The 27,905-nt window shown below is 35.1% G+C and overlaps 3 protein-coding genes across 5 annotated transcripts; all 3 read left to right on the forward strand.

The window, feature by feature from the left end:
- Positions 1 to 981: 981 nt before the first annotated feature.
- LOC121787638 (protein STRUBBELIG-RECEPTOR FAMILY 8-like) lies at positions 982 to 6,957 on the forward strand. Of its 2 annotated transcripts, none has more exons than XM_042186439.1 (16): positions 982 to 1,470; positions 2,372 to 2,504; positions 2,585 to 2,656; positions 2,746 to 2,811; positions 2,900 to 2,971; positions 3,069 to 3,140; positions 3,351 to 3,422; positions 3,513 to 3,578; positions 3,695 to 3,760; positions 3,869 to 4,185; positions 4,652 to 4,899; positions 5,251 to 5,522; positions 5,623 to 5,758; positions 6,001 to 6,143; positions 6,243 to 6,399; positions 6,493 to 6,957. In XM_042186439.1, the coding sequence occupies exons 1-16, from the start codon at positions 1,365 to 1,367 to the stop codon at positions 6,643 to 6,645; spliced, it is 2,151 nt and encodes a 716-aa protein (XP_042042373.1). In that variant the 5' UTR covers positions 982 to 1,364; the 3' UTR covers positions 6,646 to 6,957. The 2 variants fall into 2 exon arrangements, with proteins under 2 accessions (XP_042042373.1, XP_042042372.1); XM_042186438.1 differs by having other exon boundaries at positions 985 to 1,470; positions 4,643 to 4,899.
- Positions 6,958 to 8,393: 1,436 nt separating this feature from the next.
- LOC121787700 (chromatin remodeling protein EBS-like) lies at positions 8,394 to 11,239 on the forward strand. The gene is made up of 5 exons (XM_042186517.1): positions 8,394 to 8,852; positions 9,376 to 9,718; positions 9,831 to 9,899; positions 10,721 to 10,847; positions 10,999 to 11,239. Exons 1-5 carry the CDS (start codon positions 8,780 to 8,782, stop codon positions 11,023 to 11,025), a joined length of 639 nt encoding a protein of 212 aa, XP_042042451.1. The 5' UTR covers positions 8,394 to 8,779; the 3' UTR covers positions 11,026 to 11,239.
- An 8,953-nt stretch (positions 11,240 to 20,192) lies between these two features.
- LOC121787323 (calcium permeable stress-gated cation channel 1-like) lies at positions 20,193 to 27,836 on the forward strand. Of its 2 annotated transcripts, none has more exons than XM_042186021.1 (13): positions 20,193 to 20,397; positions 20,500 to 20,571; positions 21,083 to 21,426; positions 21,805 to 21,963; positions 22,406 to 22,541; positions 23,040 to 23,141; positions 23,652 to 23,768; positions 23,869 to 23,949; positions 24,491 to 24,831; positions 26,031 to 26,276; positions 26,642 to 26,966; positions 27,096 to 27,329; positions 27,436 to 27,836. In XM_042186021.1, the coding sequence occupies exons 3-13, from the start codon at positions 21,113 to 21,115 to the stop codon at positions 27,700 to 27,702; spliced, it is 2,322 nt and encodes a 773-aa protein (XP_042041955.1). In that variant the 5' UTR covers positions 20,193 to 20,397; positions 20,500 to 20,571; positions 21,083 to 21,112; the 3' UTR covers positions 27,703 to 27,836. The 2 variants fall into 2 exon arrangements, with proteins under 2 accessions (XP_042041955.1, XP_042041956.1); XM_042186022.1 differs by having other exon boundaries at positions 24,491 to 24,567.
- Positions 27,837 to 27,905: the final 69 nt, after the last annotated feature.

Genomic DNA, 27,905 nt, shown 5'->3' on the forward strand with positions numbered 1-27,905 from the left:
ATTACTGTAAAATGATGCAATACCCAAATTTGTGTAACTTCCAGTTTGCTTTAGTTTCGACCCAAAAAAGAAGCCTAAAAATAGTAAACACATTTTCAAGCAGCGGCGGACGTAAATTTCGCAATCAGAGGAAGAGGACAATAATGTAATTTCCAACCACTTATTTCTACCTGCCATCTCATTTGTTTTCATCCAAATGTCTAATCCCAAATGGGGGGCCCAACGTCGGTGCCAGTGGCCTCTTCGGAAATACTCGATCTTACAAGGGTATTATCGTCAACTCACCCCATGCCCCACAAATATTTGGAAAGTACCCTGTCTTTCATAAATGACACACCCTTGATTCGTTACTCCCCCGCCTACTCCCAGCCAGCTATAAATTTTATGTTTTCCCAATAAAATTCTTTATTTCTTTTTTTAATAATTTGGGTCAACATGCAAACATTATTTTCAGTAAATTCTCTTCCTCCCTACGCTATATATACAAGGCAAATTACATAAGGTTATGACTATGTTTTAAATTTAAATTTAAAACTACTACTACTAATATTTATTTTTATACTAACTGAGAACTTCTATTATCTGTATAAAATAAAGTTTACATATTCGTTAAATTACATAATGATTCTATATTGCATGACAAATGACATCACACTATTGACACTGACATCCACATAACAATTTCAACACTTTGAATTTAGTAAAACCCCTACATCATCACGTTAAAAACACTGTATTCATCCAAAATTTCAATTTTCCTACTTATAAATAAGTCCGGATATATAAATGTGACAAATTTGGCAGTATATACCTCTCGTAAAAAAAAAATACTACCACTATTTTTATCGTTAAATATGTAAACTAAAATAAGAAGAGTCTTCATCACTCTCACTCATAAGTGGTTACAACTCTAGCAACATTTTCTGATTTTCAGCAACAAAATATTTCGAATATAACTACAGTCTATAAATATACTGATTTAGGAATGAGAGGATAGTGCGATTTATTTTCACGAACCACTCTTTCTCGAAAGGGAATATCGTATCAGAATTCCCAAATTTTTCCTATTCTGAATTCTGAATATTTAATCGTATGAATTGGAAGAATTTTATAAAAAAAGGTTCCAATAATTAGATTCTACTAATTATTTCCTATTCCAGTCGACAGAATTAATTATAGTTTACTCAAACTGGCCTCACACACTCTCTCTCAAGCTTCGAATCTCAGAAGAGTGCTTTTAAGGCTTACCAATGTTGACAACTCAGAGGATCACGCCTCCTCCTCTACAGCTCAGCTCACCGGCAATGCTTGATTAGGTTAACTTCCGCGCTCGCGAATTTAGTAGCTTCAGCTCAGCAGCGGCGATGGAGCGCCGACCGGCGGCGTCGTTTTTAATTGAGCTTGCGGTTGTAGCAGCGGTGATATTCAATTCGTGTGCCGCGGTTGGTGGCACTACTGATCCTGGCGACGGTACGGATTTGAGAGCTTTTGCTCTATTTGTTATGGTCCTTTTTTTTGCTTTTGTCTTTTTCGTCCCCATCCTGCTGCTGTTTGGCTTGATTTGATTGGAGAATTTGTGAAAGTGAAAGAGCAAATGAGTCTCATGGAAAGTGCCTACTTTCTTTTGGCAAAACTGAAGTTTTTTTTTGGCTCTGGAGACTCATTATTTTTATTTTACTATTGCGGCGTGGCTTTGTATCTGTGTGAGAAGAAAATGCTTGAGATTTTACATTCGCAGTTTCTTTTTATTGCTGAAGGATTTGAAGTTTTATATTTCTGCTTTGGAGCTGTGTGGTTTTAAAGAGTATAGCAATGTTGTTGTGAATATTTTGGAGCCTAGTGCAGGCGCCTTAGTTGTATATGAAAGGAATGAAGAGAGTATTATCTAGTTTTTGGGTTCTTGAAAATGTATAATAAATGATTTTATATAATTAGCTATAAGAAGTACTCCGTATTTGCTAATTTCTGCATCCAGTTAATCTAATTCGATCACTTATCTGATCTTATGTGCTTTTCTTTTGTTCAAAGAAACAGATCCGAAGAAATGAACCTTGAAGATTTGCTGCATTTTACTGAGAAAATAATCAATAAAATTAAAATGTTTTGTAGTACATAAAAGTTTGATCTTTTCCCCCCTGACATTTTTCATTTCAGGAATGGACTGAAAATGACTTGACTGCGGGGATTCAAATAACCCAATTGTTATTTTGTAATAAAATGATCTCCTATAGGCACAATTTATGTAGTTACTTGTTGAATAGGCTTGTGCATTGGCCTTGATGCTTCATGGCAATTCCTGATTATTTGTGTTTTAGTTATTTGATTGATTGCTTCGAGGATGCTGAACTGAACGTTTTCTTGCAATGTCCAGCTCAAGGGCTCCAAGTTCTCTACACTTCATTGAATAGTTCTTCACAGCTAACAGGCTGGAAATCAAGTGGTGGTGATCCTTGTGGAGAATCATGGAAGGGGATTACCTGTCAAGGATCTTCTATTGTCTCTATGTGAGTGTACTACCCTGTGATTTTGTTTCTTTATTCTACATGTCCCCTAGATATGAGAAGCATTGTTGTGATTTAAACAGCCAGATATCTGGATTGGGACTGACTGGAACAATGGGATACTTGCTCAACAACCTTGTGTCACTCAAGACATTGTAAGGAAACAATTTGTTCATTTTTAGAGATAGTTCGGATTCTTTTTTATTTTCTTTACGCTAAATCTTTTTTTCTCATTATGTGGCAGGGACTTGAGTAACAATAATATTCATGATTCGATTCCGTATCAGTTGCCTCCCAACCTGACGACCTTGTAATGTCAACACTGTATATGCTTTCATTTGGCAGTCAATAAATCTTCTGAATCATCAATTCTAATGTTAGTCCGTGTCCTGATGCAGAAACCTTGCAGCAAATAATTTGAGTGGAAATATTCCGTATTCCATATCTACCATGGGCTCACTTAATTATGTGTAAGAGGCTCATCATTTAAGAGTTCACATATTAACAGGAAATGCTAGCATTGTGTGATCTAATTGTTTTTAATCTTTCTTCTATTCATGGTTTTAGGAACATCAGCCGAAACGTATTGTCTCAGGCAGTTGGAGATATGTTTGCGAATCATTCTGATCTAGCAACTTTGTGAGTGAATTAATTATCCATCTTCTGATGCCAATTCATGAACAATATCCATGTGCTTCTGAGACTTCCGTGATTCCATAACTTCCTTTGGTTTACTCACAATCATCCTAAATCTCACATCGTCTCTCATTTTTTTTAATTAAAAGTTTACTCTTTACTAGTAACTCTGGGACATTTTTGTCTAGGATGTCTAATACAAGCCTATTTCAGGGATATATCCTTCAACAATTTCACTGGTGATCTACCACTTTCGTTTGCCTCACTGACTAATCTTTCAACACTGTGAGAATGACTGATTCCTAATTCTTTCTTTTCCTCTCTCATGTTTGTCTTTTATCTTCTATTAAGATCATGTTACTACGTCTTTGACAGCCAAGTACAAAGCAACCAATTAACAGGTTCTCTCAACACCATTGTCGATTTGCCTTTGACAAATTTGTAAGTATCGCGTATGGACCTCATCATGAATCCTCAAATTAAATGGAAGTCCTGACAAGGCCTACTGCTTTTTCATCAATATATCTTATCTTTTTGTCCTCTACTAAATTCTGCAGAAATGTTGCAAACAACCATTTTAGTGGGTGGATACCACAAGAACTAATTTCTATCCCCAATTTTGTGTAAGTGATTGATGTCGTTTATATAGGTTGAGGATGATAAAATTAACTGAACATTTATAATGATCTTGTCATTTTAAACTGTCCCAGCTAACTTTTCTCACATATCAGCTATGATGGAAACACATTTGCAAATGGCCCCGCTCCCCCACCACCACCATATACCACACCTCCTCCCGGTAGATCTCGCAACAACAGTAGGAAAGCTCCTCCAGCTGGTCATACACCTCAATCCAATACTCCAAACATATCTCATGATGAAAGCAAGAATGTGTCAAAAGTTGGACTTATAGTAGGCATAGTTCTGGGATCTTTGTTTGCAGTAGGCTTCTTTCTGCTTGCACTGTTTCTTTGCCTTAGATGGGGAAACAAGAAGGAAATTGCAGCACGTCCCCCAACAGGAAGCCTTCCTCTCAGTGGTCATAAAGGTGGCAACTCTACATCCTCATTAAGTTGCAATTTAAAAAACTTCTTTTTTTTTGTCAACATTAACCTACCTTTCAACACTTGCCCTGACTTTCAACTGTAATACAATTAAAAACTATGACCTTGTGAGTTTTTTCTGCGTGGAGTTTTTTGTTTAGATGCATGAATATTGCTATAGTTGACAAATTCGTTGTTAGGAACAATGCTGCTTTTTCAGCCTCAACTAATCAGCTCTTTCAATCTATATTTGACTGCCATTAAGTTACAAGATAGCCACTCCTTTCTTTTTTCTGTAGTCTTGCTTGCTTTGAGTAGCAACTTTTTAATTTCATGTGATTTGAATGAAATTAAGTCCTCCGGAAATTGAAACAGAGATACTAGTTTATTGTGGTTTAATATGTTCATTCGTATTACTGCATGAGCTTATTATCATTCATCTTCATTGTATTTTGTCTTTAGTGAATGTAGAGATGCAAGAGCAAAGGTCAATGCCCACAGCTACTGCATCTGATCTAAAGCCCCCACCAGCTGAAAGTGTTCCAGTTGAAAGGTTGCAAGGGAAAAATGGATCTTTGAAAAGAGTGCAGTATCCTATAACTGCTACTTCTTATACAATTGCTGCTCTTCAGACAGCAACTAATAGCTTCAGTCAAGAGAATTTGGTTGGTGAAGGTTCTCTGGGCCGCGTTTATAGAGCTGAATTCCCCAATGGAAAGGTAACAACATTATGGTCCTGGGTTAGGTGCCATCTTTATTTTTTGAAATCGGAATACAGTTAATAAGAAAGAGGACTAATGGATAACCTCTAAGTTCATTTTCTTCTTAGAGTGATTCTATGTTTCATTGCTCCTACAAGTTGTTGTTTTCAAGTGAAATGTGCTTATATACATATATTTCTACTTGTTTTAGCCTAGGAACATGAGGAATAGATTTTATGATTTCTGCACATGCTAAGATCATTTTTTTAAGTATATGAGCTACATAAGGGATGACTGTTATTATGGACAGTGATGTGCTTACCTGTGTCTGTAAGTAGGATACCTTATAAATTATGTTTGTGTCTTCAGATAATGGCTATCAAAAAAGTCGACCATGCGGCACTGTCACTGCAGGAAGAAGATAATTTCCTCGAGGCTGTCTCAAATATGTCACGTCTGAGGCATCCAAATATTGTAGCACTGGCTGGTTTCTGTGCTGAGCATGGGCAACGCCTTCTTGTCCACGATTATATAGGAAATGGTAGCTTACATGATATGCTGCACTGTGCGGATGAGAGAAGCAAGATGCTGACATGGAATGCACGGGTTAGGGTGGCACTTGGCACTGCTCGAGCTTTGGAGTATGTTAATCTAGAAAAAGTTTTGAAACCTTAGTTTGATGCATGAGAACAACATCGTGTTTTACTGGATTGATTCCTAAAATTGATTCATGTTGCTTAGGTACTTGCATGAAGTCTGCTTGCCTTCTGTCGTCCATAGAAACTTGAAGGCGGCAAACATATTACTAGATGAGGATTTCAATCCACATCTTTCGGACTCCGGGTTGGCCTCACTGGCACCAAACACAGGACGGCAGGTAATCTATGGGTGGATTCCCTTTGTAATTGGGTTAGCTTCTATTCACATTTTCTTTAATATGAATTCTCGGAAAATGAAGGTGATTGATTTAGATTTGAAATACACAGCTGTCCTTATCGGATGAAATGCATTTTTGTGGCTTAGTAAGCATGAATTAGGAAAACCTGTTGGATTTTCGAGCCACACTGCTGACTGACCAAGGACTAAAGAAAGGTCTGATTATTCTGATAATGTTGATAGGTATCTTCAACCCAAATGATTGGCTCATTTGGTTATAGTGCACCTGAATTTGCCTTGTCCGGAATATACACTTTAAAGAGTGATGTATACAGCTTTGGTGTGGTTATGCTGGAGCTTCTGACAGGACGTAAACCTCTTGACAGGTACATATGATTTCACATTCCTGCTGATGGTATTGCGCTTTTGAAAATCTAAGTGACGCGTCCAATCTGTTTTTCCAATCTCTCTCTTTCTTTGTTCAGTTCACGAGTAAGATCAGAGCAGTCACTTGTTAGATGGGCGACTCCTCAACTCCATGATATCGATGCTCTAGCAAAGATGGTCGACCCGACCCTAAATGGAATGTATCCAGCAAAGTCTTTGAGCCGTTTCGCTGACATCATAGCACTATGTGTCCAGGTTTCTACAGCTTTTTTTTTCATGATCTGCTTAGTAAAATTGACTCGTAGTGTTGAGACAACAACTTGCTATAACTGTTGTTTCCCAATGCAGCCCGAGCCAGAATTCCGACCCCCAATGTCAGAAGTTGTGCAGGCACTAGTCAGATTGATGCAAAGAGCGAGCATCGTGACCAGGCGGCCGAGCGAAGAATCTGGTTTCGCGTTCAAGAGCAGTGCAGATCATGAGACAAATGACATGTTATAGCAGGTATCAATCATCATCAGCTGAACTCACATCCTTTGCAATTTTGTACGCAATTGTACGAGGGCGATAATGCAGGCGGGTGTTTAAAGCTAAGGGGGAAAGAAAGAAGAAGGAAGCTTGAAACTGGAAAAACATAAAATGCAGATAAATGTAATTAAGAAGCACAGAGTAACTTATTTATACATTATCATCGATGTATCTATTATTCCATGCCGATTGTCTTGTTTATTTTCCATTTGCAAACTATTTTATTTTTCACTTTTAAAGAGGATCAATATTTATTGAATGAACAGTAAGCGTTTTACTAGCTAAGTTGCACTTTCATTTTAGCTATGTTTATTTTGGTTTGTCGTTGCCAGTTGCACAAATGTCTGCTTTACTATGTGTTCCCCACACAACGATGAAGCAATACTAACGTAATATCAAAATACGATGATTGATTGAATAACACCACAAAATCAAATGAAATTTATTTGATAATAACTCAAATTAATCATCTCATTTCTATTGTTTGAATTGATTCTATTAAATGGGGAAAAAACAAATCAATCCATATCCAGTTGGGTTAAAAGGGGAAAAACACAAAATCAGTCCATATCCAGTTGGGTTAAAAGGGGAAAAACACAAAATCAGTCCATATCCAGTTGGGTTAAAAGGGGAAAAACACAAAATCAGTCCTTATCCAGTTGGGTTAAATAATTAATACTTAACCTGTTCAACAAAAGACTCAAATAATTCTCTTAATAGTCGCACAATGAACATGAAAATTTCATTTTTAACATCTCTATTTATAATTTGAACTTTACAGCTGGGAGTTTTCATACTAAAATAATATTACTAGTATTAAATGTAATAAATATAGCACGACAATTATGCCACCTCCCTTGTCTCATCCCAATATCCAGATTTTTTTTGTCAAACGTGTTTGTTCTGTTCTGGTTTCTAGCAAATTCTTTTTCTTGGTGATGCCATATTAATTTCCCAAGTTTTACTATTTATAAAAACTATGTTTATTTGGCAACCTTTTAAATAAATACTACTCCACTAAGAGCATCTCTAGTGGTCGGAGGACAAGCAATAGCCCAACCATGGCACATCAGCAGTACTAAATTCCTCCTGTCACATCAGCTGGACAAGCAACTGGACAAACAATAGCCCAACCATAACTTTGCCACATCATCAGCACTAAAAACAAATAATTAAACAATCATATAAAATACGGAATTAAATTTACGACACATATACGGGAAAATTCTCTAATAATATTAAATTTTTAAAAATACATTAATTAAAAAAGTAAAAAAAATTACATTACTTTGTTGTTGATCTTGTACATAAATTAAGATAGAGAGAGTACTCGTTAAAACAAGTGGTGCGAATGAAAATGTCGTGCAAATCGCGTATATATAGTGTTTCGAAAAAAAAAATTGGCTCGCCGGTTCCTCGCCGATCTGCTATTGCAGCCTCCCGATTGGCGAGGAACCGGCGGCACCCAGGAATCGGCGTGCCCTCGCCGAAATTCTCGCCGATTTGGCGCTCGCCGGCTGCAATAGTTTGGCGAGCGCCAAAAATCGGCGAGCCGCTCGCTCGCCGACCACTAGAGATGCTCTAAGTAATACCACTTGTATAGTCATATTGAGTAACATCAATTCCCAAGAAAATATCTCAAATTATTTTTCTTTTTTTTTCCCAGAAGAAATTAATGGAATATAATTGCAAAAGGCATGTCCCCTCCTCTTCCATTGGCAGTAGGTAGTAGTACTGCTAACTGCATCATTAATAATGACTGCAGCAGATCTGTTTAGCAGCAATTAAATCAGGATTAGTGTTCTTAATTCATTCTTAAACTTAAACACTCAATAAATACCATTTGAATACGGACAAACCGTAGTTCGATTAGGTTTTTTTTTTACCACAAAATTTTACCCCCAAAAGTAGTTCTAGGGTTTACGTAATTCCATTTCCCATTCAGCCTCCATTTAAATGTGCTATTGATTTCTCCATGTTTCGACGTTTTCATTAGAATACATTTTCCGTTGTTTCTGAAATCTTCGAGACGAAGATTGCTGTTTCTCGAGGGAGAGAGGGAGGAAGTTAAATAGAGCGAGTAGTTTCTTTTAGTAAACCACCATCCATGGCGAAAACAAGACCTGGGAAGAGAGATGCGGATTCCTACACAATTAGAGGCACCAACAAAATCGTGAAAGGTATATCGAGAGATGTAAACTCTGTGGACCATGGATTGTGAAATGAAGCTGTTTTGCTTTGAGAGTGCTGCTGCGGAAATAGGTTTTCGTTAATTTATTGTTTCGTTGTGCTGCTGCGGAAATAGGTTTTCGTTAATTTATTGTTTCGTTGTGATTAATGGTGGAAATGTAGCATTGCAGTGGGGAACTCGTATTTTGCATGCATGTTTCTGGATTCTCTACATTTTTCCCCTTTTTCTTTTATTTTTATTTTGACAGCAAACAAATCTTTGATGTAGTTGCGTGAATATTCCTAAGTATGAGATTACGTGCATAAATGTTGCACGTATATTCTAGTATCAAGGAATAAATTGATTAAGATTTTTAGGTGAATTGGCCTTTTCTTCTATCTAGGACAAGTTTCTGTTTATTGTTTTTGTTTTAGACTCACACACTATATGGATGTATTTTTTTGGGCTGATTTGGGTATGTAGACATTTGAGTGTAATTTTAGTTTTTTGATTGTGTTTGTGTGGAAATTCAGCTGGAGATTGTGTCTTGATGCGGCCATCAGAGAGTAACACTGCGCCTTATGTGGCACGGGTGGAGAAGATCGAGGCTGATAACCGTAACAATATGAAAGTGCAGGTGAGGTGGTACTATCGGCCAGAGGAAGCCGTTGGAGGAAGAAGACAGTTCCATGGAGCCAAGGAGCTGTTCTTGTCAGATCACCATGACATGCAGAGTGCTCACACAATTGAGGGAAAATGCGTTGTTCACACTTTCAAGAACTATACTAAGCTGGAGAATGTTGGCCCTGAGGATTACTATTGCCGCTTTGAATATAAGCCTTCGACTGGAGCTTTTCTGCCAGACCGTGTGGCAGTGTGAGTGGTGCAATTTATATTGTGTGCTTTTGGCTCATAATGATGAATGTTGTTGCTCTATCTTATGTCTTTTGGAGACACTAAATGGTTTTCATGCGATTGTGTTTTGAAGGTATTGCAAATGTGAGATGCCCTACAATCCTGATGACCTGATGATACAATGCGACGAATGCAAAGACTGGTGTGTGAGTTATATCCCTGATTCTGCTGTGTGATTGTGTGCATGTTTTTCATAAAATAGATACCCATCAAGTTGAAAATCACCCCTAAATGGATCCATGATTCGAAAACATGGATTTGGAGGGAGTGTGCAGGATGAGGGTGGTATTCAATTGAGTTGACAGTAAATAAAGAAGTATCGTGTTTTATTGATTTCCTGCGAAAGTGCATGTCTTTTGTTTGAATGACCTCTGTAAACATTAAGCTGATATAACATGCTGCGAAACCAATCTGCTGCTTCTGGAGAATCTTTCTTAGTCGTCTATGATTCTTGATTTCTTTGTGTTGTCTTTATATGGTGCACATCAATTATTCTCACATTCTTCTCTTATCGTATTGTGCTCTTCGTCAATCTCACTGCCAGATGTGTAATTGGCTCTCATATTCTCATCCTAAGATGTGGAGCATCTTTTCGTACCAGCCCACACTATTCCCTGTACTTGTTGGTTTAGATTTCAATAGTATGTTTTTTGGTATAGGGTGACTTGGAGAGTGGATGAATCTGGACAGGCACTTTCTTGTGTTTGACACACCTGAAATGTTGTCGCCATTCTTGATATTCTATCGTTCTAAGCAATGTGGAGTTTCCGTTATATTTCACGTCCCTTCCCCTGAGGAAGCATTCAAATTGTCGTGTGTGCGGTGATTTTATCTTGATGTTTTTCTTCATGTAGTGTTATCCTTTTGTAGGTACCATCCTTCCCCTGAGGAAGCATTCAAATTGTCGTGTGTGCGGTGATTTTATCTTGATGTTTTTCTTCATGCAGTGTGATCCTTTTGTAGGTACCATCCTGCTTGTGTAGATTTGACAGTGGAAGAGGCAAAGCAATTGGATCACTTTATTTGCTCCGAACATGGATCTGACGAAGACGCAAAAAAGCCCCAAGAAAACTCACTCACAAATGGCAAAGTAAGCATGCTTGTTTTTTTTTGGCAAACCTATTTACTGTTCCAACCTCACCTATCTTGTTTGAATAATCCCACAAAACACCTTTGTCGATCCTTGAATACATATATTGTGCCACCATAGTTTCATCCGATCTATTTTCGTCCTCGTGCAGGCAGAGACTAAGCGCCAGAGGAAGTGAGACCACTATGCATTCTGCTGATCTCTTAAACATTGTTGCATAGATTGAAAACTCTCCCCCTGCTTAGGTTTGTGGTTATCTGTAAATAATGACATAGCAGAGCATATACTATGCAACTTTGTAGGTCATGCTTCCTAAACAGATTAATCTGTAAATTGTAGACTTGCTCTGCAAGACTTTTTATATTCTGCAATCTAATTTAGTTGCTAGTGTATCCACATTGTACCATGAGGTAATTAATAGCTTTAGTGATCAAAACTTTCTACTAGTATCAACAAAAGTTTTACAATAACTCGATGAAATTTAGAAATATGATGAGCTCCAAAAGGTGTAAAGTTTGTGTGATCTGTAATTATGATTTTTTAGTTGGTTATAAAGTGAAAGTTGATGATGATTTATGTATTCACGTACAATTAATTCATAAGCATGTGAAGGTTGACCATAGTTTGTGTATTCACATACAATTAATGCATTTGAGTATTTATTAATTGGTTGATGGGTTTGAGGCATTACTGGTAGTAATAATAAGGCCTGGTTTTTAGTTGGAGAATGAGAAGCTTCTGATAGAGAGAGAAGCATATTAGCGTGAGACAAGTGGAGAATATAGACAAAATAAGTATTTCTTCATGTCTACACACGTTCATAGACCTACACAGAGATATTCTATACTAAATAAAATAAAATCAAATCAAAACAAATGAAACAAAACATTACATATAGTTCAAACTAAATTTAATAAATTATATTCTATTATATGTATCGATCGAGCCCAATAACACAATCATACCCAATTTAGGTCGAGCCCAACAAGACCTTCGTTACACAAGAAAGCCCTAAATAGATAAAGCAAATATAGACGCATAAAAAATAATACTCTCGTCCACAAAAAAATGTCGCATCAACAACGATACAAATATTAATAAAATGACTGGTGGGTTGTACGAATTCTAAATGAAAAATTGCAAATATATGTTTTGTAGATAAACCAAAAAAGTTATAGCAATTTTTTTAGATGGGAATAAATATTTAAATTCATCCTAAACACTCTTTCCGTTCATAAAATAATCTTATTATTTGTTTTGACATGTCCAATGAAATTAGTCTAATTTCTATTAAGAAACATTTTCATCATTTTCTTAGCATACATTAAAATTTGTCTGGTCAATAAATAAGACTATTTTTATGCACATAATGCGTATATAAAAGAGTAAAGGCCAAAATTGGTCCTGAACATATAGTCATTTTACGATTTTGGTCCTAAACATTATCTTTTGGATTTTTTGGTCCTGTACATATGGACATTTGATCATTTTGGTCCTGCACATATGGAATTTTGATCATTTTGGTCCCCCGTCAACATTTTCGTTAAAAACTAACGGTCAACATTATCTTTTGGATTTTTTGGTCCTGCACATATGGATATTTGATCATTTTGGTCCTGCACATATGGAATTTTGATCATTTTGGTCCTCCGTCAACATTTTCGTTAAAAACTAACGGTCAACGGTCGATTTTTGACTAAAACAATGGGTTGGGTCGTGTCGTGTTTGGGTCGGGTTTGGGTTACACGTTAAGAAAAAAAATAATTATTTTTTATTAATTAAAAAATTATAAAACTTTAATTTTTAGTTATTTTTGTTGATTAAAAATATTATAACGACTAAAACATGATGTTATTATACGATTTAAACATGATATTACACAATAAAATAAAAAATTACCAAATTAAAATAATCATTTTTAATCAAAATAATAAAATTAAAGTATATTAATATTAAATCTATATAATAAAATTAAATAATTAAAAAATTATTTTTAATAAAATCTAAGCATAATATTTTCTTCAAATTCATGAAAAAATTAATTAAAAAATACTATACTTTAATTTTATTAATTAAAAAATATTAATTAATTTTTTAAGAATATTATGCTTAGATTTTAACGAAAATATTATGCTTAGATTTTAAGAAAATATTATTTTTTTCTTAACGTATAACCCAAACCCGACCCAACCCATTGTTTTAGTCAAAAATCGGCCGTTGACCGTTAGTTTTTAACGAAAATGTTGACGGAGGACCAAAATGATCAAAATTCCATATGTGCAGGACCAAAATGATCAAATGTCCATATGTGCAGGACCAAAAAATCCAAAAGATAATGTTGACCGTTAGTTTTTAACGGAAATATTGACGGAGGACCAAAATGATCAAATGTCCATATGTGCAGGACCAAAAAATCCAAAAGATAATGTTTAGGACCAAAATCGTAAAATGACTATATGTTCAGGAGCAATTTTGGCCTTTACTCTATATAAAATAAATGAATTGTACATGCCGTAATATTTCATTTTATAAGTCGAGCACGCAAACATACGTGGCTTTCTGTTGTGGAGGACGAATTACCATGTGAACCTTTTCCCCCAAATGACGTGTTTAAATGTAATATAAAATGGTCAATAATGTGTATTAAGCAATCAACTAAACGCAATTTGCGTCTTTTTATCGAAGAAATAATATATTTATATATTGGGTATGGTGATTATGAATCTCAACGTCATCGACAACTACGGTTTCTTGTTTCCCTCGCACCAAAAAAAGGTTATTAATTAATTCAATTATATATATTTGAACATCTTACAATGACTAAATAAATAACAAAACACTGGTCACTTACCCGATTAGTATCTGGTACTGTTTTATAGTAATAGAGTCATTTTTACCATTTTAGTAAGTTTCGTAGTAGTGGACTTATTTCAGTTTTCTATTGGTAAATTATTTTACTCACTTTGAGTTTGAAATGATAAAATTTGTCATAAATTAGGAAAAGTATTAACCCAATTATCATCAACGTAGGGTGTCTTTTGATATAATGAAATTAAAATTGCGTTGAAATTGGAATTATGTTCAACAGAATTTGAATTTATAATATTTTAATTTAATTCTATTTTTTAATAATTCATAAAACATTATACTTTTCAATTCTTTGTATGATATGTAAAATAAAATAAAATAAAGGATTATATTTTTAGTTGATTTTTTTAGTTTTAGTGTGCACAATTTTTGTTTCATTTTTCCATATATTTTGAGCTGTTTTGTGTGAATGCATGCATGTATTTAATCTCTGTGTGTACGCATTGCAATATGTATGTGTTTTGTGTGTGGATGTGATGCAATATGTGTTATATCACGGCACATTTTAATTTTATACAATATGTATTTAGAATTTTAAATATTTACTTTGACTAAAATTCAAGTAATAGATTAAAAGAGTTGAAATTACTCTAAGTTACATGTAATAAACACAATCTTATCTCTCTATCCTAATCGGTAGTGTTAAAATGCAAATTCTATTGTACAAACTCCAGACTATGATCTGTGCCGTTAGAAAATGTCAACAAATGATAAAATAACATCAACAAAAAATGTCAACACAGCATCAACTGTTGATATTGTGTTGACATTGACATTTTATGTTGCTGTATTTTGTCATCTGTTGATATTTTCTAATGGTCGAGATTATAGTTTGAAGTTTGTACAATATTTAGAGTTTGCATTTGATTACATTCCCTATCCTAAGTACCATAGCATAGCATAGATTAAAAGAGTTAAAATTGAAATTACTCTCAATCACATATAATAAACACTCTTATCTCTCTATCCCAATACCAAAGTTTAAAATTGAAACTACTCTCATTTACATATATTAAACGCAATCTTATCTCTCTATCCCTATACTAGATAACAAACGTTGCCTCTAATTTTACCTTCAAACTATTCAACAAAAATAGCACACTGTATTAGTTTTGACTTGAATATATATGACAATGCCAATCCTACTTCTTATCCCCATAACCCCATTTATGTGTCACCCATTCTCACCCATGCTTTCTTAATAAATTCACATTGCAAACGTCTCTCTCCACATAATTTCAACAAAAATACAGTGGATATGACTCAAACAATAAATTTGGGTTACTAAACGAAAAAAGATTTCAGAATTGAAAATTTTACTAAGTATTTCATTACACGGCGGATGAAGGATTACTATTTTGTCTATATATTTTCAATCTAAACTCATGAAATAAGTAGAATCTATGATGTATTATTGATTGGCATGATTTACTAAATTTTCAGTTGAAAATGGGCGTTTTCTATTATGGAATCTAAAAAGTATTTTGTCAAAGTATCAAATCATTTTGCTCACGACATAATTGAAAAAACTTTTGCCGACTAGATTTTTCTTGTACAACTTATTTATAAATATAGTATAGTCATAGTAGTAGGTGAATGAATGCACACATGTTGCATCCGCATTATGGCCAACGTTACAACCATATTTTTTTATATCTATATTGCCGACATTATAGGCGAAAAGAAATCATAAACAAATAGTAAATAAATATATAGAATGGAATTGAGTGAACAATTGGTTATTTTAATTGTTGTGAGTGTGTATTCTATTTTTTCAAAAGGGATTTGGATTTTGGCCTCCCTTGATTGAATCTTTAGAGACCCACTAAACCGCCTCGTGGCCTCGCCGACATGTTGTTTTCCACACTTTGATTATAATTTAGATTCACGTAAACAACATAAATAAGTGATTTAGAATAATCTTTGGTATCACATATTTTTTCCTCAACTCAAAATGTAGTGGAGTACTATAATTATCGATTCTTTTTAAAATATTATATATTTCTTAAGTTCGATCAAAATTTCCTAAATTTGGTCAACATTTTTAATTTTTTTTTAAAAAGCACATGTATTATATTTTAACGATTTTACTTTATTACTAGTACTATATTTCCTAAGTTCGAAAAAAATTAGCTAAATTTGGTCAACGTTTTTTTACTAGCACATTCCTAATACCAATCCAAAAAAAAAAAATCCAAATGCTCACTTGGAGGCCAGTATCATCAATAATTTAAAATTAATCTAAGTAAAGGGGTTGCATAAAAGTATGAACTAATTAATCAAGTATCATAACCTATTAACTATATGAAAGAAGTCATTATAAGTTGTAATTGAAAAGTTTTGTCGACATGCACACGGCACACACGCATAAAAGAGGCTAGAGTTAATTTAACTGATAAACGCTAATTAAGAATGTGAACTATTTGAAGTCAATATATGCTTGAATGATTCAGTACATTCTAAATATTTTAATGACACTATCAAACATAGAACAGATTATCTTATGTGTTCCTACTATAACACTTCAAATATATGAAAACTAAAAAAACAGAATGGCTAGAGTCCTTAGCAAGAATATTTTTTTAACAATCAAGTAGTACATTAAATTGTAATTCTAATTATACCAGTAACGCTTTATAATTATTGTTAATTAGGCCATCCACAACGCTGTCTCTTATCCATCTCTTAACTGTCTCATCCCTTAACTATTCATGGGTCCCACTGTACTTTTCACTCCATCTCTTAACTAAGAAACATAACCTGCAACCCTCCATCTCTTATCCGTCTCTTAACCATCTCTTAACTTACTATTCATTCAATTTCATTTTTTTATTTTTTTCCAACAAATTCAATTACTAAAAAACACACTTCATTAAATAAAATAAAAATACAACTTAAAATCCTAAAAAAATACATAATTAAATTCGTGGCAAAATAATAATAAAAAAAACATAATTTAAAATACAATTTTATAGAAATTAAAAAAAACTATTCCGCCGGCGAATCATCTCCCGAAGGCGGTGGCGGTGCACTCAAGCTACCTAGAGGCGGAATACCAAATTGTCTTGCCATATACTTAATTCCGGCAAGATGGGCTTGGTATTGTGGAGGCGTCATGCGGGAAGTGTCCGCCATCGTGGCGGTCAAGTACATGGACAATAGGGTGTTCGATCGCGAGCCCGAGCCCGCCTGGCTTGATTCGCCTCGGCCCCTCCTCCCTCTAGCCGCCTTCGCCGCCTTGGTCCCTTGCGGCCAACGACGCACACAGGAGGACCCCCCGGCATCGTCTGCCGTGCCCTCAACCTCATGCGAGCAGCCTCTTGTGCGGCGCTGCCCGAATCGCCCCCACTAGACGAGTATTGGCCACCCGTCGTGTGCTTCGTGCGCTTTGAGGTCGAGCCCGAGCTGGACCGCACACCGCCGGCCCACCTTTCCTCGTCTTTGACGGCCTCCCAGACATCGACATGTCTGAATTCTTTGCCGGTGTGGTCGAAGTAGACTCGCAAAGCCGATCTCAGAATGTCGGCTCTCGTGGCTCCGCTTTGGTAATGAGCCGCTTCGTTCTTGTAGATGCCGCAAATTTTTTTGACCTCCCTGTAGACTCGGTCAAAGTGAGCGCAGAGCATCTTCAATGTGCGGCGGCGGGACCCTCTTGGCTTGATCTCGTTGTAGGCCTCGGTGACCTTTTCCCAGAAGCACTTCCGGGATTGTTGATTCCCGACGATGGGATCGTACGAGACGCTGATCCAGGCATTGTACACCGCCATCGTGTCCTTGCTGCTGTACGGATGCCGGCCTACATCCTCATCCTCCTCAGCTGCCTCCGCCTCTTCCTCCACGGCGTCGAATGCCCTGGAGCTTCCACCACCTCGTCCTCCTTCCGGATGGGGTTCATCCGGATAATCCTCTCGAATTTGGGATAATCCCTGCGAACACCTCGGTGCGGAGGGACGAACGTATGCATCCACATCAAAATGGGGTGGTTGGTACCCCCGGCGTCGACGAGCCCTGGGTGCCCGACGTAGACGAACCGGAACCGGAACCACCCAACACGTTGTACATGCCCCCCGGTCGCTAAACGCGTTGATGTCAAACCCGCCGGAGCCGCCACCGCCAGAGTTTCCGTCGCGGGACATTTTGTGACGAGAGGTTAGATGAAAATTGGAGAGGAAATGGAGATGATTTGGAGGATTTGATGTGTATTTGTTTGTGAAATGAGGATGAAATATGAATATTTATAGAGTAAAAAAAATAAAAAATAAAAAAAGGAAAATGGTCGAAAAACGGTAATATTACCGTTTTCAATTATTTATTTATTTATTTTTAATTAAATTCAATTTTTTTTAAAAAAATGATATATTGCGTCAGCGCGACGAAGCCCACTCGCGGGCCGGCGAGTGGGCGTCACGCATGGCGCCGGAGCGCGTGGTGAGACAGCCCACGAGGTGTCTCGGTGGAACGGGCATCTCGGCGAGACCGGGACGAGACGGGGCGCTGCAACGCGTCTCGCCGAGATACGAGCCACCCGCGAGACGCGTTGCGGTTGGCCTTATAGTGTCTCAACTAAAACTATGAGACATAAATAAAAGTGATAAAAAAGCTAAGATAAATTATTCTAAACTTAGAAAGCCTTTCTTTCTTAAACTATTTTTAAAAATTTTCCAACTTAAATAATTGCATTTTTATTTTTATGTTTTTAAATAATACAGTAAGTTTTTTATTGTTGAAATTCGTACAAGATACCAAGGATGAATTTAATTTGCCAAGATTAAAACAAAATGAAACCGGTTTTGTGAAAAACGAAAAGGAATAAACTTTATTTCAAGATGAGTAATACTTTGTGTTACGATGATATACAGCGAATAAGTGCTTTAGCCACGAATCCTATGGGTGGCAGAATATTAAAAAAGTAGCTGTTATTTGTGCTTTCACGTGGGCCCTATAATATGTTATCGGGTGCCAACTTTATTTTATGTGTGAGTTATTTTTAGAAGAGTGAACTACACTAATAGTCCATGATCTTGTCGAAAAATGCATAAATGCTCCCTAAAATTCTTTATATCCTTTTTAGTCCTTAAAAATTACATTTTTTTGTACCTGTAGGTCTTTTATACCCCTCAACATTTGGAAAAATCTCCTATATGCCATGGAGGGCATTTTTGGTATTTAGAAATTATAATTTTGGTATCTCTTCAGTCATGCAATTTTTTTTGACATACATAAAAACACATTTTCGGATAGAAAATATTTACATTTCTGATATTAGTCCATTTTATATCTTTACAAGATAAAACATTTCTTTTGAATTATTTCACCTAAATATTTTAAATAATTACTTGAATAACGTAGATTAAGCTTTATAATGAAAAAATTACTATAGTTTACTTTAATATTTTTGGTAAAAAAATGTTACTTGCAATAGTTCGCTTTAATATATGTTAGATATAGTTCACTTAAATTTTAATTATTATACTTAAAAATATTTTTCACTATACTTTATTTTAACTAATGTAATTAAAATATTTATTTTTTACTTAAGTATAATAACATTAAAAAATTACTATAATTCACTATAATATTTTTTCTTTCTCAAATTTAAAAAATTTAAGTAAAAATAAATTTCACAAAGAATTTTCTGTAATTCACTTTAATATTTTTATTAAAAAATATTATTATTAGAGTTAATTTTTTCTTCGCAAACATAGAGATTGAGCTGTATAATAAATACTAATATTTAATTTTAAAAATAATTAAAGCATAATTAAAATATTTTATTTCTTATTTAAAATTTTGAAATTATAAAGCATTAAATATTATTTAATGAAAGTATAATTGAGTTTCTAAAAGAAAATGGCGATAGGAAGAAAAAATTACAAAAATTAAAGGGAAAGTTGCAAGGTCTAAAATGCTCTCAAATTATAAATATTTACACTAATGGTGCCTAGGATTATTTTAGTCTTATCGTAGCAAAAACGATATAAATTTTTTGTAGCGGTCATTGGTGCATTTTTCGACAAGATCAGAGACTATTAGTGTAGTTCACTCTTTTTACGAATAGTAGTCAAAATAATGAAAACAAGCAAAATGTATTCATGTCCTATTATTATTTTTGTTATAGTTTCAAATAATAATTCAATTGAAAAGTACTTTAATTGTTCACCAATTAGTTAATTAAAATATAGTAGTAATAAATGTAGATTAAGAATCCTAATATTTTTTTGATATAAATATAGGATAAATAATATGAGCAATCATATTTCTAGTAATCATATTATGAGGAATTTTTGTTAATTTACCGGTTGAGATTTCTTTCCCGTGGAATTGTATTTCATAATTTGAGATTTCTTTCGTTATTTTCAAAACGAAAAGAGTAATAATTAGTCGACTAATTGTAGACTATAATTAAATTGGGTACGTGTGCCACATATATAAATACAATTGTTTATAAATATAATGATTTTATTTGGACTGCGAGAACATGCTCTTCCCTTTCCAAAAGTCTTAATCGTTGCAGAACACTACAAAAGAAGCAAATCACTGCCATTAAAAATAAGTTCTTTAATTTTGAGGAAAAAAGAAGTTGCCGAAATCTGTTTCTTCAGAATATTCGAGAAAATCTCAGTTTTGCTGCTGCTTTCTCTCTCTCTCTTTCTGTGTGTCATTCGGTTTATGAACAATAACTGTAAGTGCATGCTGGTGGTTTGAGGATGATTAATGTGACAGAGAGTTACTTCAATTTTGATTTAGCTCTGGAACTCACATATTTATTCTTCCTTTGTTACAGTTTTAAGTGATTAATAGGCTTTTGAATTTTGGATTTTCAAGTTCATTGGAGCGCAGCATCACTTTTCCATCGGTATGTGTTAATTGGTGATTTTTCAGATGTCATGCAGTCATTGTTGGGCGATTTGGTTGGAAAGTATTTGTTACTATCGGTCGAAATTGTTTATTTGTTGATGCGCAGTGAAAAAAGTGATTGGGGAAGTTCTAGGAAATAATTGTTTCTCTCCTTGCCCTTTCTCTTTTTTGAGCAAGTTTTTGATTGTTTCTGATGTGTTGATTATGTCATAAGTTGGTTCAATGTGCCGATTTTTGTTTATGAAGAAAATTAGCTTCTGATAGTGACAGGTAACTGGTTGAAATGCCACCGAATACTAAGTTCTATATGATTTTCTGTTTTTATGGAATGTTAAGAAAACCGGAGTTGGTTGATTCTTGTAAGTGTTTGACTTGGTTTGTTCAATACAGCTTCTATTTATTAATATGCTGGATTTTCGAGATTGAGTGCATTACTTGAATCATAACGTGTAACTTATGAGTTATGATTTTATCCGCCTCGTCTACTCACAATTTCTTGGTTTTAGCAGGAAGTTGAATAGTGGTGTAGAGGTTGAAAGATGGCTACGTTTGGGGATATAGGAGTTGCAGCTGGGTTGAACATTCTCTTTGCTGTGGCTTTCCTAATTGCATTTGCTATTCTGCGCCTTCAGCCGATTAATGACAGGGTATATTTCCCCAAATGGTATCTCTTGGGTGTGAGAAACTGTCCTTCACGGCAAGGCTCATTTGTCACCAAATTCGTAAATTTGGACTGGAGATCATATATTAGGTTTTTGAATTGGGTGCCGGATGCTCTAAGAATGCCTGAACTCCAACTTATTGATCATGCAGGGCTGGATTCAGCTGTCTATTTGCGGATTTACTTGCTGGGGTATGTTTACTTATCTAATATTTCTTCAACTTGCGACAATGGACTCGCAGGCCCTTGTTTGTTTTCATCTCTATCATCTTAGCTAGCCTCCGGGTGCATGAAATAGTCCTTTATTTTCAATGTCTGGGAACTTGGGATTCATCTAAGTGAGTATGGTGTGGTGAAATGACACTTTTCTAGTGCCATAGGCTTTCTCTGGTGGTAAAATTGCAAGTGAACTCGCTAGGATAATTTTGACTATTTTTGTACTTTTGAAAAATTCTCGAAAGGTGGGGATAGGAAGTATAAATATCTTTATGGAGTACTAATTTATAAAAGATATGAATCTTTGAGGTCCATCTCTGTTCTGCATGCTAATTATGTACATTGATTTCGCAGTCTTAAGATATTTGTCCCAATTGCTTTACTTTCTTGGGCTATCCTCGTGCCAATTAACTGGACAAACAACACTTTGGAAAATGGTGGTGCAAGTAAGAAGCTAGAGTACAGTAACATTGACAAACTTTCTATTTCAAATGTTCCATATGGATCACCAAGGTTAGTTGACTGTCAACTACATACTTCTCTAGTTCTATTGAAATGCTGCATTTTCTGCAATGTTCATATGGATCACAATCCTCATATAAGGACTGAAATCACAATTCTCATATAAGGACTGAAATCACAATCATCATAAGGACTGAAACCACAATGTTTGGGCTAAATGAGTAAGCATATTATTCCAACAATCAATTATCCTAAGCGATATGTGGAGTTTCTGAAGATTTTCATATCTAGCTTTAGGGTGAACTGGCAACCATGAACCATCTATAAATGGATGTCTTTACCATTCACCACGTTAGTAATTTTGGACCAAAGTATGGAATGGTGTTCATTGTTTTAATTTTATTTAGCTCTGTAATATAGCAGTCAGGCACTTCTCAGATTCTTACTTTCTTAAGGTTGTGCTCGGCATCTGACTAATGTATGGTATTTACAGGTTTTGGACTCATATAGTGATGGCCTATGCATTTACTTTCTGGACTTGCTATAGTTTACGGAATGAATACGCAAAAGTTGCGGAAATGCGTTTACACTTTCTTGCTTCTAAAAAACGTCGTCCTGATCAGTTCACTGTAAGATGCAACTTTTAGATATTTGTTTATTCAGAGTTTAGATTGAAATTAAAGTGTTTTTAGGTGCAAGGGACATATAATTATTATCAGGGAAAGTTTGGCTTGTATTTTCTGAGATTTATTGTTGCTATTTTGAAGGACAATACTCTTGTGGTACTACATGATATGCACTATATAAGGCATAGGCCTGTAATAATGACAAATATAAAATGTGTCAAACTTAGGTATTTTTTCTCCTGTTTCACTTTGAACGTGTACCATCAATTATACAATTTACAAACTTGTTAGAAATATGTGCAAATGTGATTTTCATGAAAGCTTAGTCCAATTTCATATAAATCCTTGCTTGTATCACCTTTTTCCATTCACAGCGTTAGTATTTATTAGTTCACTCTTTTAGATTCATGTGTAAGGATATCCTGTATTGACACTATGGACAACTCTCCTGTCACCAGTTTTTTTAATTCACTGGGATGATGATTACTTATATCTTCTCAGGTTCTCGTCAGAAATGTGCCACCAGATCAAGATGAATCAGTTAGTGAAGCGGTGGAGCATTTTTTCTTGGTCAACCATCCAGATCATTATCTAACTCATCAGGTTACTTAATTTTGCTTTCTGCATCTTTGTTGATGTCAACAAATTAAGGACTGATACTTATATATTTACTACTATCAGCATAAAGTCAGAAACAATTTTGTTTTGAATCTCAACTCTAAACATAACTTTTATTGTCTCTGTGAGTTTGATGTATACACTGTGTTTCTATGGAAATCTCTTTTATGACAATTTCTGGACTTCGTGCCAAGTTCTAAAAACTCTTTCACTGCAATTACTTTTGTTCATCCTATGTGAAAATTGTTCTTTCCAACTAGGTAGCTTAATGAGTGAAGATGAAATCCATCTTTTACAATTTATTAACAAGTGCTTAAACAATACTCCACATAAATTAATGTAGTAATATTTTTTGCACAAGTTCATCTCATAATATTGTGTCCTCGTCGGGCTACTTGGTTTCTTGCCGTATCTGGCATGTATTTGGACGGGAATTCGGATATGCTACTATGTTGTATGCATTTATATTTTCCTTATATCAGGATATTTTTGCAGGTTGTAATCAATGCCAATAAGCTTGCGAAACTGGTACAGGAGAAAAAAAGTAAAAAAAATTGGCTTGACTATTACCAGTTAAAATTTGAAAGAAAGCAATCAAGGCCAATGACGAAGGTACTTTATATGTACAGTAACTGTTCTATTTCCTTAGCAATTTGTACATATTATTTATAGATTTGTTTATGATACTGTTAACTTCTTTCTGAACTTGCAGACTGGCTTTCTTGGCCTTTGGGGAGAGAAAGTGGATGCTATTGATCACCAGATAGCTGAAATTGACAGGTTAACTAAGGAAGTAAGGAGACACCCAAAATTTTATATGTTATTTTGTTTAAAATTTGGAAATGGTCGTCACTCTAACTTGCAAAAAAGATTGTGATCTCATTTTTTTGGTAGCGGAAATGATACGCTAAATACTATTCATACCGATTCCGATTTAGAAATGTTAACATAGCCTGCTTTGCCTTCATATTACGATTGAAACGTATTAAGGAATCTGTTTAGTGTTTGTTTTTATTAGTCTCAAGTCTCGAATGCTTTTTTTTCCATACATTCTTAATAAGAATATTAAAACATTAACCTTTTAAAATATATACATTGTTTTTATATAACTAAGCCTTATTTGTGCTGTTAATTTTTTATAAGCGACTTTGCTAATCTGTATTTTGATGATTGTCTGTTTAGGTTACATGTTCCTTAATCACTGATGGTTTGCTTGTAATTTTGCTTAATTTCTTATTTCGTTGCTGCATGTACTATGATGCCTGTTACCTTCCTTTATTGATATTGATGGACTAATAATCTCTGTATAACTAAAACATTACACACAAATGCAGATAGCTGAAGAGCGGAAGCGGGTTAAAAGTGATCCTAAGTGCATCATGCCAGCAGCATTTGTTTCCTTTAAAACTAGGTGGGGTGCTGCTGTTTGTGCTCAAACACAACAATCTAGAAATCCAACTCTGTGGTTAACAGATTGGGCTTCGGAACCACGTGATGTCTACTGGAATAATCTTGCTATCCCCTATGTTTCATTGACTATTAGGAAGCTTATCGTCACTGTTGCTTTCTTCTTCCTCACATTTTTCTTCGTGATTCCTGTGACTTTTGTGCAATCTCTAGCAAATATAGAGGGTATTGAAAAAAGAGCACCATTTCTCGAGCCAATAATTGAAGTGTAAGTATTTATGCCAATTATCTTGTGACCATGGTGAACTTTATTTATGTCGAATGCTACTTCAACATAACTGATTTGTCCCTATTATTCTTGTCTTTTTTTTCTTACCATTCCATTTCCTTTTATGTATTTTGATCTCTGTTTATCCAGAGACCTTTTTTCCCAATATCCAGTGTAGAAGTGAGGTTCCCAATAACTGCACCGTTGATTTTGGTTATACCTGTATAACTTTGGGAACCTTCCCAGTATATGGTCGGTTTTTCTGGAAATGGTATTATATGGTTTTTGAAAAGTGATGAAAAAAAGCTGTGAAAGAACATGGACTAGGAACTTGTATGGTGTAAAGCTGTCTGTTCATGTGCTATGTATAATTACAAATTCCACTTCAAGGTAAATTAGAGAGTCTGCCCTTTGTCTCTGGGCTCTGAAAGATGACTTGGCTTGTCAACTTAGTTATATTTTCTGAAGTTGTACTTGTACTGAATCCTGATGAGTACAAAAATTGGCCATGCATTCAGTTTTAATCAGATAGTTCTTTTTTCATCGTTTCTAATTAAAGTCAAAGATGACTTGGCTTTGCCAACTTAGGGGGTGTTTTGCTAAACTTGTTTTGGACATCTTATAGACTCCAACGTATTTGACGATTGCAAGTTTAGGATGACATTAGGGGGTGTTTTGAGGAGCTTCAATTCTCTGCTGTTATCTACTGTATAATTACTACTGTTAGTACTATATAATTACTTCAATTCTCTACTGTTATCTAGTAATGACCGCAAATTTAGGGTGACATTACTGATGTCGATCTTAGATTTCTATGTGCTAGAATATCACTGAGAAGCTTATATATCGACAGTTGTTCTTTTATAAATAAATTGAACTCTAAAGTTTAATGATAAATTCTTTGTTAAGAGTCAGGTAAACTTGTTTCTATGCGAATGTATTTTCCAGTTTTTACATTTTTGTCTTTCTTTCTTTCATTATGTATACATTTTTCGCTACCCTTCCGCCTGTTTATTTTCCTTTTCTTGATGTTGTATGTGCTTCTCTGGAGTCATAAGTAGTTCATGTAGGTAGGTTCATTTGAATAAGTGTTATCTTAACCTTATGATTTATCAGCAACTATCAATGTGCGCCACAGCGTTTAGTTTTCATGGTCTATTAACCATCTATCATTCATAATGAATTTTTTAATCATGCAGTCCCTTTATCAAGTCTGTAGTACAAGGAGTTTTACCTGGTATTGCCTTAAAGATTTTCCTCCTTATTCTGCCAACAATACTGATTATGATTGCGAAATTGGAGGGTTTGTTGTCAATATCAGCTATGGAGAGGATATCTGCTTTCCGATATTATATCTTCTACTTTATCAACGTCTTCCTTGTGAGTGTAATTGCTGGAACTGCATTTGAACAACTTGATAGTTTTCTTCGACAGTCAGCAAATGAGTAAGTTACTCAAGTATATATACACAGTTTTCTTCAAATGTGAGCTAGTGAAACTTTGGTTCCCATTTCAACAATTTTTATATATTTGCCATGACTCGTGATTATTTCTTCAGGCGTAGTTTATTGGGAGATCATTCTTAGTATATATAAGGGGTCTGTCTTATCAAATACTCAATGATAAAGCTTTTTTCTGTTTGTTGTCTCCATACTTCCAATTATAAGTTTGTAATGCTTGATTGATAGTGGTAGTAATTTGTAACAAATAAATCTGCAAATAGTCAAATAACTGAGTATCTTATAATAATGATATTTTTTTTCTATTCTATGAATGTGCTCCATTACTAAGTTGTGGTAACTAATTGCAGCATAACTAGAATAATTGGTGTGGCGATCCCTATGAAAGCAACATTTTTCATTACTTACGTGATGGTGGATGGATGGACTGGTGTTGCCGGAGAAATCTTCAGACTGACACCCCTGATACTGTTCCACCTAAAAAATTTCTTCCTGGTGAAGACGGAAAAGGATAGAGAAGAGGCAATGGATCCAGGAAGCATCGAATTTCATATGGCCGAACCACGGCTACAATTATATTTTCTTCTAGGCCTTGTCTATGCTGTGGTCACCCCTATTTTCCTTCCGTTCATATTGGTTTTCTTTGTTTTGGCTTATGTCGTATTTCGCCATCAGGTATGTTTATAAATCTTTACTTGATCCTTGTCTAATTTTCTTGTTTGTTTTTCTTTACCCCGTTCCTTTTATTTCATGTTTTAGCTGAACTGAACTGAACTGAACTGATGTAAGCATCTTTCTTCGCAGATCATAAATGTATACAACCAAAAATACGAAAGTGCTGCGTCATTTTGGCCGGATGTCCACGCACGTATAATCTATTCATTGGTCTTTTCACAGATTATGCTAATAGGATTGATGAGTACCAAAGGGAATGCCCAGTTCACGCCATTCCTCATCGCTCTTGTAGTGTTGACCATTTGGTTCCATTTGTTCTGCAAAGGCCGTTACGAACCTGCTTTTGTTAGATATCCTTTGCAGGTTGCTGTTACAAACTCCTCTCATGTTATCCTTTGAATTCTTTGCCAACACAGTAATTCCTTCTGAATCTAAACCTCAAATCGTCACATTTCGTTTTGGTTCCCAGGAGGCAATGATGAAAGACACGCTGGAACGTGCAATAGAGCCGAACCTGGATCTGAAGAGTTATCTCCAGAATGCCTACATCCATCCTGTGTTTAAAAATGAAGACGAGGAAAAAGATGGAGAAGATGTCGATGAGAAGATACAAGAGAGTTTGCTTGTAGCCACGACGCGGTCACGAAGAAATACACCTGCTCCCAGTAAATGTAGTGATGGATCCTCACCATTACTCCCAGAATCTGTTTCTGAAAATGCAGGCTCTCAACGATGAGACTACCTGTGCCGTGTTAATAAGACCATTTTTGTATTGTGATTGCCAAAACTGTAACTGAATGATAGAAAAATAGATAAATTTTCGTGTTATATACAAATTGATTGAATGTGAATAGTTAGGGTATTTGGATACATGTGAGTTAAGGTCAACATTCCAACCATGCGTCAAACTTGGGTTGGCTAATTCAAGTCTATCTCTAA

This window comes from Salvia splendens, chromosome 22 (assembly GCF_004379255.2).
Source record: "Salvia splendens isolate huo1 chromosome 22, SspV2, whole genome shotgun sequence".
NCBI lineage: Eukaryota > Viridiplantae > Streptophyta > Magnoliopsida > Lamiales > Lamiaceae > Salvia > Salvia splendens.

Excerpts from the sequence above, each read along its gene's own strand:
- LOC121787638 (XM_042186438.1), top strand. The coding sequence starts at position 1,365 with ATGGAGCGCCGACCGGCGGCGTCGTTTTTAATTGAGCTTGCGGTTGTA. Across the intron at positions 2,505-2,584 it reads GGATCTTCTATTGTCTCTAT|CCAGATATCTGGATTGGGAC; the intron begins GTGAGTGTACTA and ends TGATTTAAACAG. Across the intron at positions 6,144-6,242 it reads GGACGTAAACCTCTTGACAG|TTCACGAGTAAGATCAGAGC; the intron begins GTACATATGATT and ends TTCTTTGTTCAG.
- LOC121787323 (XM_042186021.1), top strand. The coding sequence starts at position 21,113 with ATGGCTACGTTTGGGGATATAGGAGTTGCAGCTGGGTTGAACATTCTC. Across the intron at positions 21,427-21,804 it reads TTGCGGATTTACTTGCTGGG|TCTTAAGATATTTGTCCCAA; the intron begins GTATGTTTACTT and ends TTGATTTCGCAG. Across the intron at positions 22,542-23,039 it reads GTCGTCCTGATCAGTTCACT|GTTCTCGTCAGAAATGTGCC; the intron begins GTAAGATGCAAC and ends ATATCTTCTCAG.
- LOC121787700 (XM_042186517.1), top strand. The coding sequence starts at position 8,780 with ATGGCGAAAACAAGACCTGGGAAGAGAGATGCGGATTCCTACACAATT. Across the intron at positions 8,853-9,375 it reads CACCAACAAAATCGTGAAAG|CTGGAGATTGTGTCTTGATG; the intron begins GTATATCGAGAG and ends GTGGAAATTCAG. Across the intron at positions 9,900-10,720 it reads TGCGACGAATGCAAAGACTG|GTACCATCCTGCTTGTGTAG; the intron begins GTGTGTGAGTTA and ends ATCCTTTTGTAG.